This window comes from Haplochromis burtoni, unplaced genomic scaffold (genome assembly GCF_018398535.1).
Source record: "Haplochromis burtoni strain Fernald_Lab_line unplaced genomic scaffold, NCSU_Asbu1 Contig_497, whole genome shotgun sequence".
NCBI lineage: Eukaryota > Metazoa > Chordata > Actinopteri > Cichliformes > Cichlidae > Haplochromis > Haplochromis burtoni.
The window spans coordinates 129,861-144,942 of NW_024582858.1; the positions used below are offsets into that span (position 1 = coordinate 129,861).

The window sequence follows — 15,082 nt, forward strand, 5'->3', positions numbered from 1 at the left end:
AGTTAATAGGCCAGGTATTCACAGAAAATTGCTCTCCATAATTGCATGTGCCTAAGATGTGCAGATGGACAGCAAAGGGAGAGGCAGCATTCATAATCTCCAGACAGACTGCAGCAACAATGGATGACTTGATCCCCAAGGCTCCTGGCCCACTTTTGTCTCATCAACCACACACAGGCACACACTGACTGTGTCATTTTGTATTGTCTGTCAATGTAATGATCGCTCACAAGTGCTTCTTATGGGGCTGCTCGCAGGTAATGTGATGTAGGTAGTCAGTGAAGAAGGCGGGGCAGGATCGACAAAGAATGTTGTGAATGGGTTTGTGTTTCATTGACTCTCAGCCTGTCCTGCATTAATTGATGTTCAACCAAGACATCTGATGAGTTAAATAGTCTTAATTAGCCCGTTGCAGAATTGCAATTGAATTTTAGTCAATTATGTATGGCATTCTAAATTATGCAAGTTGAGTATGCATTATGCATTATTCAGTCATCTAACTTTTCCGTTAAGTACCTGAAGAGGAACTTTGCAAGGCCGAGGCGCGAGAGACAAGAAGACAGATTACCTTCAGAGCTGCTTTATGTGTTTTGGCCCTTGCAGCCACTAGAATGTGTGGCAGCGCTTGTGCTCGTACATTTGGTCTGTCTTTACTGAGTCTGCCGATAAGCTCCCACACCTTTCACCTCATTAAGAAAAGATGTGTTGTTGCTGCACCTATAAGAATACATAATGAGGGGCAGAAGAGGTGAAGAAAATACACATTGTGGCATGAGAAGCATACAAAGTGAGAGATGAAGGGTGAGGAGAGTTAGAAATAGAAGCAGAGTGAATTCATGTTGAATCAGTGATGCTGCTGATACATGTAGAGTTGTCCTTGTTTGTCTGTATGTGCCGGACTGGATGATGGGTGGAAACTTGCAAGGAGCTGACATCTGGCCAACCGCAAGCAGGGAACCAATCACAGGCAACACAGGAGACACTTGGCCTCAATTACAGTAGATTTGGTTTTTTGGTATGACAACAGCTGAGCAGGTAGATACAGGTCTGTTACCCTCCACCACCTGTTCGTGTTCAAAATGGAATACTGATGAGGTTACAGAGAGCAGCTTTGATTGCATTTGCAATTCCTGTGTGTGTATAAGCATGTGTGAGTGCAGTTCACAAGTGCACACTATATGCATTTATACCCGAATGAACCGCACAGTGCACAGCTCCCGGTGTTTCACCAGGTGGAAAATCAGAAACCAGGTCGTGTCAGGTATTTATTCTGAGTTTTAGTTTGGCTGTCACATCTTCTTGTCTGTTTGGGTCTTCCCTTCTTCATTCAGGTTTGAATCAGCTGTCACATCCCCATGGAAACAGTAGGCTGTAGTACATAGAAGCAGAGTAATGTGCAGTGTACATGGACAGTGTCACCTAGTATTTTACTCAGCAAACTAAAACAATGCATATGATCCACATTTTAATCTGTGAAACCTGTATGATAGATACAAGATTGCAAGAATAAATAGATTTTCTTAAGTTAAAGATGAGAAATACATAATTCCCTGAAGGGTAATGTACTATATTGAGCAGTAGGAGTAAGTACTCAGTAAGTACTTAAACAAAAGCAAGTCCATTGGAAGAAAAGGCCAAACATTTTATCTTTTAAATCCCGTTTAAAAACTCACTTATTCAACATAGTTTTTCCATCTAGTTAGTGTCCCTTTTTTATATTTGGTTCAATTTTTATTTATGTACTTTATCTTTTAGCTATATCTGTTCTTAGTAACTTTGTTCTTATATTCTTTCTATTGCCATATAATTAGTGCCCTCAACCTGATGACATATGTGGTACTTTGTTAATAGTCTTTTATTTAATCATGTCTTAATTTTCCTGTTTTTATTGTAAAGCACTTTGGTGTACCGCTGGTCTTTTAAACGTGCTATACAAATAAAGTTGTATTGTATTGTAACATAAATTTTGCTCTTTCATTGCATGAAAGGAATAAGAAAAAAGAAACTGACTTGATGTAAGAGGAATATTTCTTCAGGTGACAAGTCACCATCTAACATTTCAGATTGTGAGCTGTTAGCTGGTACTGTACAGACATTTAAAAACAAGGAAATAAACAAATAATAAAATAGATTAAATTGGATAGCTCAAGGAGCAAATGCACATTAAAATATATTCAAGTACCTCAAAATACTAGAGGTCAGAGGACAATGGCCAGCCTGGTTTGAGCTGATAGGAAGGCAACAGTAACTCAAATAACCACTTGTTACAAGCAAGATATGCAAACGAGCATCTCTGAATGCACAGCATGTTGAACCTTGAAGCAGATGGACTACAGCAGATCAGGAACACACTGGGTGCCACTCCTGTCAGCTAAGAACAGGAAACTCAGACTGTACATCAGAAGGTTGTAAAAATGTTTTCTGGTCTGATGAGTCTCAATTTCTGCTCAGACATTCAGATTGTAGGGCCAGAATTTGGCATAAACAACATGAAAACATGGATCCATCTTGCCTTGTATGGTCCAGGATGGTGGTGGTGTGATAGTTGTGGCACAGTTTGAGTCGCGTTGTACCAGCTGAGCATCATTTAAGCACTCCTTAGTTTTGCTCGTGACCATGCCCAACCCTTTATGATCACATTGTACTCATCTCCTTCCAGCAGGATAATGCGCAGTACCACAAAGTTGAAATCACTTCAAACTGCTTTCTTATAAATGAAGATGAGTTCACTGTACTTAAATGGCCTCCACAGTCACCAGATTCCATTTCCAATACAAGCACCTTTAGGATGTGGTGGAACAGGAGATTTATTCATGAATGTTCAGCCAACAAATCTGCAGCATGTGTGATGCTGTCATGCTAACATGGAGCAAAATCTCTGAGGAATGTTTCCAGCACCCTGTTAAATCTATGCTTCAAAGAATTAAAGCAGTTCTGGAGGCAAAATGGGGTCCAATCTAATACTAGGAAGGTGTACCTAATAAATTGTACACTGTATATGTACTAGCATTTTCCACCTATAATACAGCGCTGACACAAACAATATTTTCCATAATCTGTAAATTAGATGTGGAAATCAGAGCATAATCTTCAATATGATAAAATCCCAATATGTTGCCTACAATAACAGTAATGTCACAATATATTTATGCTGTGATACTCTATATATCATGTGGTAACACAATCATCTATGACACATAGCAATATTTTAATAGGAAGAAAATCTCAGCGGGTAAAATATTAGAATTATATATGAATTCACTCAGCCATGGTGTTTGTGTGTTTTATCACTATAACTTAATTCCAGTAACCTGTCAGAGTTAATTAGCTGTCTGATTTGTTCCCCACCCCCGCTCCCCGTGACTTTCTTCTTTGCTGCAAATTCTGTGTTGCCACAAGGAGTCATGAGCTAGTGACTGTAGTAAGTTAAATTTACTGAGGAGTCAGTTTCAGAGAGCCTACATATTTTAATTAAAATATAGATACAATATTGGTGTAGATGTCAACAAATGCATCGCAAGAGGAGGAACAATCATTTTACCGTGTCCATGGAATGTTTTTCCAAGCAGTTAATCAATAATCAGTGGTTGGATAATCAATTAGTCACTGGTTGAGGATTATTTTATGCTGATCAGTTAGTCACTTCAGTAGAGACATTATTAAGTATCTAATATGGTTAAAATGGCAAAAGCAAAGTCCACACGTCAATGTTAAATGAATTGTTTTAAAAGTAACCTCTCTAAGGTTTTCCATGGGAGCCTCGTTAGGTACAGGATTATGGTTCATATTGTTTATGGGGTCCTGACAGGCATGATGTAATTTACAGACATGTTCCCACAGTCAGAGTTAACAAGGCAAGTTCTCCAAGTCAGGAGTAAATCGCCTTCACTGCTACGACAACTGCAAGAGCGACCATGTTGCTGTAAATAATCCCTGCGTGTTTGTTGCCAGTGATTATGAAGCAATACATCTGTCAGTGTAAGTGACAAAGTCAGACAGAAGAGTGTGTGGGGCCGAGCGATGACTCATGCATGCTTAATATTCATCAGTCTAGTGGTAGCATCACACCATGAGGTTCTGTTACTAAATTGGTGCTCCATAGCAATCGACCGCAGAGCTTGAGTGTACTTTGTCTAAAAAAAGAGACACTGTGTGTGTAAATGAGCGAGACGGAGACAGCGTGAGGATGCAAGAATAAGCAAGTCATTGATAACGCGTTGGCTAAAGGGCTTAGCAGAAACGAGAGAGAGAGATGACACGAATCATCTCCCGATGATTGGATCGGCTCTTCTGTCATACTTTAATCACTTTCAGCATCCAAATGACATGAGTGATCGCCTGCTTTTTTTTCCGAGACGGCTACATCACGGAGTCCTCCAGCATGACATTCAGATTGATGAGGCCTCCCAAGGTTACTGATCGTTTGCCTCCCTCTGTTCTTCACTGTCTTCCTCCTTTTCTCAAATCACTTCTTCTTTTTTTTTTATTAGTATGAAGCACAGGTGCTTTATCTTGCCAAAGCAAAGGATGAAGCTGTCTTGAGGGAAACATTCATATCTACTACAGCCTGACTTATATTACCAGGAGGACTGCACTTGTTATTGTCCTGGCTCACGGATGTGAATAAGCACAGATTATTTAAAAAACAAAAACACATACTTTCTGCTCTCAAACATGTACAAACACCTGTTTGAACACATTTGTAGCTTTATGAAAGTTTTTAAAATCTTACAGAAATCTTAGTAGAAATGTGAATTTTAAAAGGTCGGGGTGGTTATCAGGTAGGAGAGAGCTGGCCAGTTGCATTTTAAGAAGTGCCCTTCAGTTTGCATGTTGGAGAACTGAATATTACAAGTTGGGCCCTGCTTTTCACAGAGAAGCCTCTCCTGCTTTCACTGAAGTTTTATCAGAATGGTGGCAAATTTCTTGCAGTAACGTTTCCCGTAGGCACTTGCATCTGCCCCTCCAACTTTGGGACCACCAATGTTGTATAACTGTGCCAGTAGCAGCTTTCTTTTTTTAAATCTGGTGGAAATGCATTTAACAAGTTTTAGAAAATCCAATGGCACCAAGTCGGTGGGAAGGCTTTAAGAACGTGATACCCATCTTGCCCTCAGGTGCTTCAACTTTGACCAATCTTGTTTTGATGTGTCTCTTTGAACTTATGGAAATGTAAGATTGAATCAGAGTTGTGCCCCTTTGAATCTGATTTTTCAGGATTATATGTTTAGGATGGGAATGTAAAAATGGACAGATGCTTGGCTCTGTCTTTTGCAATGTGGAGGAACACAAGAGGAAGACATGGCGCCCTGATTCAGCCAAACAACATTTTTAAATGAATATGCAGGAAACGTAGCATTATCCACATCAAGTGCAGGATACAGTCTTTTTTTAACAGTAGGAATTTTGACTCATCATAGCAGAACAAGCATGCTCTAGGCTCGCTCTCATCTTCCTGTACACAAATCACATATAACATTATGACCACCTGGATAATATTGTGTTGGTCCCCTTTTTGCAGCCAGAGAAGCCCAGACCCATCCTAGCAGAACACTGCCTCTGCTGGACTTCTTCCCATAGTACTTCCTAATGCCATATATTAAAGCACATGCACCATGTAAAAGAAGACGTCATTCATCAGAAGAGGCCTCCTTCTTCCATTGCTGTGTTCCAGTTCTGATGCTGTCATGCCCATTGTTGGCTCTTTCAGTGGTGGATCGGAGTCAGCACGGACACCCTGACCCTGGTCTGTGGCTATTCAGCCCTATACCCAACAAATTCTGACATCTTTCTATCAGTCAGCATCAACTTTTCAGCTCGTCTGTTGGATCCAACCACGCTGCCCAGCGTTTACGCCCCTGCATCAGTAAAACTTGGTTCACCACTGCTCCTTCCTTGGACCACTGCACCAGGAACACCCCATCCATTTTTGTCTCTGTTACGCCCCAGTCTAGGGGTACAGGAACGCAACATAATTTTGAAAAGATTGCCCCGCCCTGGTCCCCAAAACCATACACAGAGGGAAAACCAATTTCTTAGTGAATGGTGGTTTATTTTTCTGCACTGCAAAATGAAGCTCTGGGGTGAACAAAGGCCAAAATAACAAACAAAACAAGCTAATTCCGGAGGAGGTGCTATCTAAAACCCTATGTGAAATCAAAAATCAAACAAAAGACAAGCGCTACACCTAACTGAGATAAACAGGAGAAAACAGTGCAAGGAAAAACAATAAGGCAGCTCACCCCTTCTGCTCCAGTGCTATTTACAATGAAAACTAATGTACACACTATATACAGAACTGAGAAAGTCACAAAAGTCATGGGTTTTGGAAGCCAGGGTCAGGTCTGCTGCTGCTGTCAGCGGCTGCCCCAGGACAACTGCTGGTGATGGATTTTGAATGCGACCACATGATCAGCGGACCAATCGGCAGCCGTCAGCTCATCCAATCCAGGGCCTGCAAAGACTTAAAGACACAGACAAAGAAACAGCCACCAAAACAGATTATGGCCAGGGCCATAACAGTCTCATCGTTTGGCTCTCGTCAAACTCACTCAAATCCTTACACTTACCCATTTTTCCTGCTTCCAACACATCAATTTTGAGGACAAAATATACACTTGCTCCCTGATATATCCCACCCACTAACAGGTGCCATGATGAAGAGATAATCAGTGTTATTCACTTCACCTGCCGGTGGTCAAAATGTTATGCGTGATTGGTATACTTCACCACGCTGTCATTTCACAAAGAGCTTATAAGCAGGTTCACTCTTGAAAAGTGACAAAGTGACACATGCAGATTTCAGTCACAGTGAATACTAATCCTGTTTAGTTTTGAGTATTCTGTTAATGCTCATCATTTGAGCTGCTCACAGGTGACAAAACCGTGGTGTCTCTGTTTGTAAAATCATGTTAATATAGATTTCAGTAATACTGACTTATGCTAAACATACATATAGATGAAGCTTATATTGGTCCCAGTAAAGAAAAAAGAAAGATTTCGCTTACATTAATATTTAATATTTCTGTTTTTGCTTTGCGAGATGCTGCTAAACCTCTTTTACCACAACATGAAAGTCTTTTTTCTGTTTTTGCAAGGTATTTTTAGCATTTGCACTGTATGAGTTATGCCATTTTATCATCTTTTTACTAAAATCTTGCCAAGAATTAAAGTGTAATATTTGGGTCATGAGCATGTGAGTCAGCATATTCAACTGGTTAAGATACTGCCAAAGTGTGCAAAGCTGTCTTCAATCCAAACAGCAGCTTGAGATGTTTTTGCCTTTATTTTAAATTCTATTTGTGCTATTTGGCAAACCTTTTAAAACAACAAGACAATATAAGAAAACAAGAAACGAAGATAGAGAGACCAGAGGTAAATAAAGAGTAACTGTCCATCGTTATCTTTTTAGATTCTACTGGGATCTTTTGATGTTACTGCTGATGATGGGAAACCTAATCATCCTGCCAGTGGGCATCACGTTCTTTCGAGACGAGAACACTCCTTCATGGATCATCTTTAACGTGGTCTCGGACACTCTCTTCATGGTCGATTTGGTCCTTAACTTCAGGACCGGCATCGTCAAGGAAGACAACACTGAGATATTACTCGACCCGAGGTTAGAAGGAGCATTTATGTGCATGTGTGTGTGTATTGTCTGGAATATCAGTGCAGCAGGACCAATGCCATAAATTTAAATTTGCTCTTCTGGCCATCTGCTGGGTTTGTGTTCAAACAAATTAATGTGTGAGATGTGAAAAGGTGATGTGAGGCCAGTGGCAGAGCTTTGTTCAAATCCCACTGTGTTCCTGTTGAATATTTATGAGGAAGGTTTCATGCCAAGCAAATGTTGAACTCTCTTCCACGAGACTAGACTGCCTAATGAGGAATGACACTGGTCTTCCATCTCACTCTAACGTCAGGGCGATTCGCCAGAAATACCTGAAGAGCTGGTTCCTCGTGGACTTTGTGTCATCCATCCCGGTGGATTACATCTTCCTAATGGTGGACAGTCTGGACTCAGAGGTCTACAGGACGGCCAGGGCGCTGCGGATAGTCCGCTTCACCAAAATCCTGAGCCTGCTTCGGCTCCTGCGCCTGTCCAGGCTCATCCGCTACATCCACCAGTGGGAGGAGGTGAGAAGCACAAACTCAGATATTTGTGGAAAAGATTTAATATTTAAGGCATGACTCATCAGAAGCCCCTTTTGTATGAAACAACATGCTTGGAGGGCAGAGGCACCCCCGTTTTGGATGTGTTGCTGATCAAGAAGCTTTTAGGGATAAAAAAAATCTAAAACTCCATTTGCTCTCTTTAACCGCACTTATTTTTACCTCTTCTTTCTCAGATCTTCCATATGACCTATGACCTTGCCAGTGCTATGGTAAGGATAGTAAATCTAATTGGCATGATGCTGCTGCTGTGCCACTGGGATGGCTGTCTCCAGTTTTTGGTCCCCATGCTGCAGGACTTCCCTCCTGACTGCTGGGTTTCTAAGAATGTGATGGTGGTGAGTCTCTGTGCTATTTTTAATATGTTTCAGTGAACGACTTTATTGTCATGCCAACAGACGCAGGATGTGACGTTCAGGCTGAGCTGAATGAATCACACAAAACCCTATCTGGATTGTTTGAACAGCGTGCGCAATATTTGTTTGAGATTGAAGCAAACCGCTGCTTCTGAAAAGACTCACTGTTTATCAGATTTGCCATGCTTTGCCCCTTATCTGTGTTAACTGGCTCATGCAGCAACATGTCCAGTTGAAATAAGATTGACTGTAATTTAAAAACCTCCGAGAGATCAGGTGTAGGTGTGAATGAGCTCAATCTGTGGAAGGCCTGGGGACCTGCTGGAGATTTTGCATGAAAGCATACAGACTCAGATATTCAACTGACTCATGTCTTGCAGTTGCCTGTGTGATGGTTGCTAAGCAGACTGATGCTGGGATTTTCCCCAGAGAAGGTCCCCTTGTCCAATGGACCATTAACGTCTTAGTATAATTGGACTCATACACAAAAACACACACGCACACATAGAGGCGGCTCATTTTATTGTCAGTCTTTAGAACATTTATTTAATAATGCAAGATGACGGCCCTTTTATTGTTTTATATGTAGCGCAGCTGCTCGATTTTATGATTTTGGTCAGCACACTGGCTTTCGGCACTTAAATTGCTCTCCTGCAATATGTTATGATCTCAGCTGTATTTTCTAAAATGGTTTGGCTGAGCCACTCAGAGGGGAAAACGCTCCCGTAACCCGACTAAAATAAGAACAGTTCAAGGCTCCAGCGTCTCTGTAATTAACGCTTGAAACTTGTTTTATTCCTCTGTCACCCTTCCTCTCTTCCTCTCCCGCTCACAGAACGACACATGGGGTGTGCAGTACTCCTATGCTCTGTTCAAAGCCATGAGCCACATGCTGTGTATCGGCTACGGTGCCCAGGCTCCCGAGGGGATGACTGATGTGTGGCTCACCATGCTCAGTATGATTGTAGGCGCCACCTGCTATGCCATGTTCATCGGCCACGCCACCGCTCTGATCCAGTCACTAGACTCATCGCGGCGACAGTATCAGGAAAAGGTGAAATATGACGCTTGTTTATGAGTGTCGTATGACTGTGGGTGCTTCTGACTATGTAGATCTACAAGCCATCCAGGTGGGTCCGTTCTAGCCTGCAGCCTTTAGGTTGACTCTCCTTGTTCAGACTTTAAACTTTGTTCAATTTTTTTGTCTGGGGTTTCAATTACTATTATAAGCGGTATGCTGGTTTTAATTAATGCTGAAGTACTTGAATGCTGATGCTAAGATTCACAATTTAAAATGAAACAAAAAAATACTCCAAATTCTTAAATTTGAGCCCCAAACCAACAAATCTTTGCATGAAGCCAGTGCAAGGGGAAGCATAGATCACTGTGAGAAAAATGTGTGGAAAAAACAAGTTTGTGATTTATGTTGGAAAAAAAAACAAAGAGTTTGCTAAAGTTATCACAGTGACCTTTGTTTTACTAGAAATCAAAATAGGCCCTTTTTAGTGTTAATGATTAATACAAACATGAGGCATGAACTTTTTTAGCTCCTAAAGAGGACCCTGCCAGAAAAAGTCAGATAACCACGGGAGTAGTGTTTTTCAATTTGGGGGTGAACCTAGCAAAGGGGTCAAGAGATAAACTAGAGTTCAAAAAAAGGGGAAAAACATTTCAACATATTTCTAACACCCGGAAGAACGCTCTAGTGAGATAAAGTATTTAAGAAGTTGGTGTCTGAAATCACTGAAGTTCTTCTGCATAATAAATATAGGCATATAATGAATTAGGGTAATTCACATTGTACAGTTAAAAACAATATTATGCCCACAGTGTTGAAGAGATCGTAACTTCCCACTGGAGCTGTGAGTCAACATTCGTAGATTTGAAATTATACCTCACAATGGCTGTGCAAAGTGATGATAGTTTACTATCTAACATATATACATCTCAGTGTCTGAGTATCTATTGAGGCACTGACCCACACACAACAACACAAACATATCAAACTGAGGTCACATTTCAAGGTTGATTCTGAGATAAAATTTCTAAAGAATGTATTTCCACAGTCTGCGCGTACTCTTCTCTTAAAGTGAATGTGTTTGTGCCTTTGTTATTGCAGTACAAGCAGGTGGAGCAGTACATGTCGTTCCATAAGCTCCCGGCAGATGTTCGGCAAAAGATCCATGAGTACTACGAGCACCGCTTCCAGGGAAAAATGTTCGATGAAGAGAACATCCTGGGAGAACTTAGTGAGCCGCTAAAAGAGGTGATAAACTCACAAACACCCACACCATCACACATACATGCCGTAGAGGCTGTGTTCATGCCTGCAGCAGATCTCTGACTAGCACTCCCTCCTCTCTTTATCCCTTCTTCCTCTTTGCTTAGGAGATAGTCAGCTTTAACTGCCGCAGCCTGGTTGCTAACATGCCGCTGTTCGCCAACGCTGATCCCAACTTTGTGACCGCCGTACTTACCAAGCTCCGCTTTGAAGTGTTTCAGCCATCAGACTTCATCATCCGTGAGGGCACAGTTGGACGTAAGATGTACTTTATCCAGCACGGACGCGTCAGCGTGCTGACCCGTGGCAACAAGGAGACCAAGCTGAGTGATGGGTCTTACTTTGGAGGTGAGGATGTTTTGGTGTCTCGTTAAACAAGAAGGAGAAGGTTTTGGAGGGTGGAGCAGAAGCAGAAGATAGCAGTAGTTTTTTCTGTGGTTTGTTTTGCAGAACTACTGTATATACTGCAATTTCCCTGTTATACTGATAAAACTGTCCTCTAATTGTCAGAGATCTGCTTATTGACTCGAGGACGGAGGACAGCCAGTGTCCGAGCAGACACATATTGCCGTTTGTACTCTCTCAGTGTGGACAGCTTCAATGAGGTTCTGGAGGAACACCCGATGATGCGACGTGCCTTTGAAACTGTTGCAGCTGACCGACTGGACCGTATTGGTAACTTGTGGTTTTTGAATTGCTACATACATTTGTTTTTTCAATACTGTCAATACCAAATACTTGCAGATATCACAGGCCCTTTGTTAGGATTGTTCAAGCCGCCAAAAGATCAGGAGTCCTCTTTGAATACAAGCTGTAAGAATTAAAAGTAAAAATAATTCAGGATTAGAAATCTTTGTAATGTAAAAAAACAGGAAAACGCTTGAGGCTAAAACTCCAGCTACGTGACAGCTTTACTTTAAAAGATATCATTCCTTTAGGCATTCCGTTTTGTCAAGCTCAGTATCTCAGGTTACAAAGACATGTTGAAGATTTTATTTCACGTTTGCACTTTTTTTTCTCCTCTACAGGCAGGAAGAACTCCATGCTCACGCGGAAGTCGTCCCAGGGCGGTTCTCTTGGTGGCAGCATGGGTCGTGGTGGAGGCCGAGGTGGGGGGGGTCTAGGAGGTGGTGGTATGACAGCAGGAGGTCTGGGTTCCTGTGACAGCATGCTGGTGCAGCAGATTGTTAAACACGACAGCATGCCAGCCATGCAGGATGCCATCGCAGCCGCTGCTGCCGCTGGAAGAAGTGGCACGGTGTCTCCTCGGCCACGCCCCGTCATCTGGGCGCCGCTGGTCCATGCTCCCCTGCAGACTGCGGCTGCAACAAGTAATGTTGCCGTTGCCCTCATGCACCAGCAGCAACAGCAACAGCAGCAGCTTCAGCAGCTGCAGCAGCAGCAGCACGCTCTTGGAGGAGCTTTTTACCTGCCCTCCCCTCTCATCTCCCCCTCTCCCTCCTCCTCTTTCCCTCTTTCTTCTCCTCGTGCTCCTGTGTTGCAGCCCCTTCGCCCCTCTGTGAGCTCTCTCATTGGGATGATGGCGATGGGAGGAATAGGTGGCTTGTCGCCAAGAGGATTTCCTGTCTCCCCCTCAACCATGGGCCCTCCTGGTGGGGTGACATCGCCTCCTGTTGCTAAAACTCCACCCACTTCAGCCTCCTCTGTCCCAACTTCTGTCCAACAAGGAAGGAATCTCCATTACAGCCTCCGACTTCAGGCAGATCATCCCTCAGCGATTTCTGGATCTCTTGGAGCCCCAACAGGAGGAGGAGGACCAGCTGCACTTCCCCACAAAACACCAGCCGCCAATCCGCCTGCCTCCAGTGGCCCATCAGATGGCAACACTTCGCTTACAGCTCAGCAAGGGGCAAAAGAGGCTCTGTTACGTCATGGAGGAAACACTTCACAGGGTCTCCCGGCACTGGGTAGACTCACCCAGGAAGCCAGGCTGCTCTCAGCCTCACAGCCTACCCTGCCTCATCGCTCTTGGGCTGCAGTGCAGCCTCACCCTCCTCTCCATCGGAAGGCCTCTGGCGGTAATTTGCTAGCAGCTCCGTTTCTGGCAGGGCAATTAGCCAGGGGAAGCAGTGCAGGCCTGCTGACCTCTAATCCTTCAGTACAGCTGGTGACAAATATGCCATTTAATGCACAAACACAAGCACAGGGCACAGTTCCTGTCCAGCCCACTATAGCACAGACTGTATACACACAGTCTGCAGCTCACACTGCCTCTGCTGCCACAGCTGCACACATGCCTTCTACATCGTCTGTGCCAGCATCTTCCTCTCCTCCAAAGCATACCCCGCTCTCCTCTGCCACCCCTTCCCCTGCACCCACTCCTTCATCTCCTACACCTATTCTTTGCCAGACTCCTCGACCGAAACCAATCCCAATGACCCCTTCCCGCTCCTCCTCTCCTCCTCTCTGCTCCACCCCTCCATCGGCAGGAACAAGCCCACTGTCGCTCTCTTCAATTCCTCGTCCCAAACCAATTCCTACACCCTCCTCCCGCTCGTCCTCTCCCTCTCCATCTTCCACACCACCTCCATCCTCTGTTTCTACCCCTGTTCCACTACCTCAGCCTTACGGGACCAGATCCTCACTCACATCCTCTTCTCCCCCTTCCTCTTTGGTTTCATCTTCTCCGCCCCACCCCCAGAGCCCAAGAGCGAAGGCATCCAACACACCACCATCTGCTTCTCCATTGTCGGGTGCCAGCCCTGTCTTGACTCCAGTCCCTTCTCCCACTCAAACAACCCGCACCCGAACATCTACCCCCTCCCAAACGCCTACTCAAGCCAGCACACCGGGTACCCCTACCCAGACCTTCACCCCAACACCTTCCTCATCTCCCATCCCTCTTACATCGGTCCCCTCCCTGAGTAAATGCCACAGTCCAACACCTTGTCTCCAGGCCTCAGTCTCCAGCTCAGCAAGAGTCCCCACTTCAAGCCAGATTCCTAAACAGGTCTCACCTCTCACCCCAACCCAAACTTCAACTCTGTCCCAAACACCTGCTAGCACTAACGCTCCAACTAAAGTAACTTTTTCAGTTCATCCTGTAAAGCAAACATCTCCTGTCCGAACTCCAAGCTCCACTGCCAAAGAAATCACATCCACAGCCTCCTGCTCAACAATTTTATGTACAAATCAGAGCTCCACAAAGTCCCCCTCTCTTTCTACCCCCTCCAGCACCACCATCACCACCAGCACCTCTCCTTGTGTTCAGCCGGCCTCTTCTAACCCCCCAAAACAAATACCAAGCACCATGGCTGCCCCTACCCAGTCCTCAAAACTCAATACACGTTCCACCCCTGTCCAGACCACACAAGCATCCACCACTGCACCCACCCAGTCGGCACACGCAGACTCCCCTGCCAAATCCACCTCTCCTAAAGGTGGACAAAAAGACCCTCAGCTGTCACCGGGCAGAAAAGACTCAGAGGGACTACGACACAAACTGCCCGCCAACATGTAAAACATAAAAAAATTTAAAAATTTTAAAAAAGATGAGGAGGAAAACCTCATAAAATGTTGGACTTTGTGTTGTGGTGGGTGCCTGAATAGCAGAGCCTTGGATATGCAGAGTTGTGTCAGAGTTGGCACCAGACAAGCCGTGATTTCACGAGGACAGATACATGTTTGCATTCACTCTAGGATGTGATTGTCTTAGAACATCAGGTGTTCACGTGACTCACAGCCAAGCCATCGATCAAGGATCCAGGAGAAAGACTTTAGGGGTCCTCAGCGGGGTTGATAAGGCGGAGTCTAAAAAAAACATCCAAATGTATACATACATATCTGTGTTAGTGATTGTTGGAGCAAGCTGGGGAGCTGAAGTGGAAATATGCTGCAGTGTATCTACACAATAAAACGGGAAGGAAACAACGTCTGGGAGTCTGGAAAAAAAAAAAAAAAGCTAATGAAAAAGAGCAATACTTGTGACGCATTTTTCTCACTAATTAAACAGGAAATTTCCTTGACAATAATAATGAATGTGGGAAGATATTAATTGTTTTCCTGTTTGAAGGAAAGTCACGATGACAAGATGCAGGCAATAGAGCAGATACTTCCTTGTTTCCAGCTCCAACTCCCTCTTGCCTCCCATTCTTCACCAAAGTGTAATATTTTCTCATCAGAATAATAATAATTATACTGATATAGCGCTTAAAAAGCACTGTAAAGTCAATATTCATATGAATTTGAAAAATTAGGAGCAGTCCACTTGTAGTTTTGTTGTCCCAGGTGCGTGGTGTTTAGTTTTTGAACA

At 43.7% G+C, this 15,082-nt stretch overlaps 1 protein-coding gene across 1 annotated transcript in view; it reads left to right on the forward strand.

The window, feature by feature from the left end:
• LOC102295960 (potassium/sodium hyperpolarization-activated cyclic nucleotide-gated channel 1) overlaps positions 1 to 14,742 on the forward strand; it is a 20,359-nt gene extending 5,617 nt beyond the window's left edge. Inside the window, exons 2-9 of the mRNA XM_005946635.3 lie at positions 7,412 to 7,618; positions 7,923 to 8,136; positions 8,349 to 8,510; positions 9,364 to 9,582; positions 10,648 to 10,794; positions 10,917 to 11,157; positions 11,320 to 11,484; positions 11,838 to 14,742. Of these exons, the coding sequence (XP_005946697.1) occupies positions 7,412 to 7,618; positions 7,923 to 8,136; positions 8,349 to 8,510; positions 9,364 to 9,582; positions 10,648 to 10,794; positions 10,917 to 11,157; positions 11,320 to 11,484; positions 11,838 to 14,290 (3,808 nt within the window). The 3' untranslated portion in view covers positions 14,291 to 14,742. The remainder of the gene's footprint in view (positions 1 to 7,411; positions 7,619 to 7,922; positions 8,137 to 8,348; positions 8,511 to 9,363; positions 9,583 to 10,647; positions 10,795 to 10,916; positions 11,158 to 11,319; positions 11,485 to 11,837) is intronic.
• Positions 14,743 to 15,082: the final 340 nt, after the last annotated feature.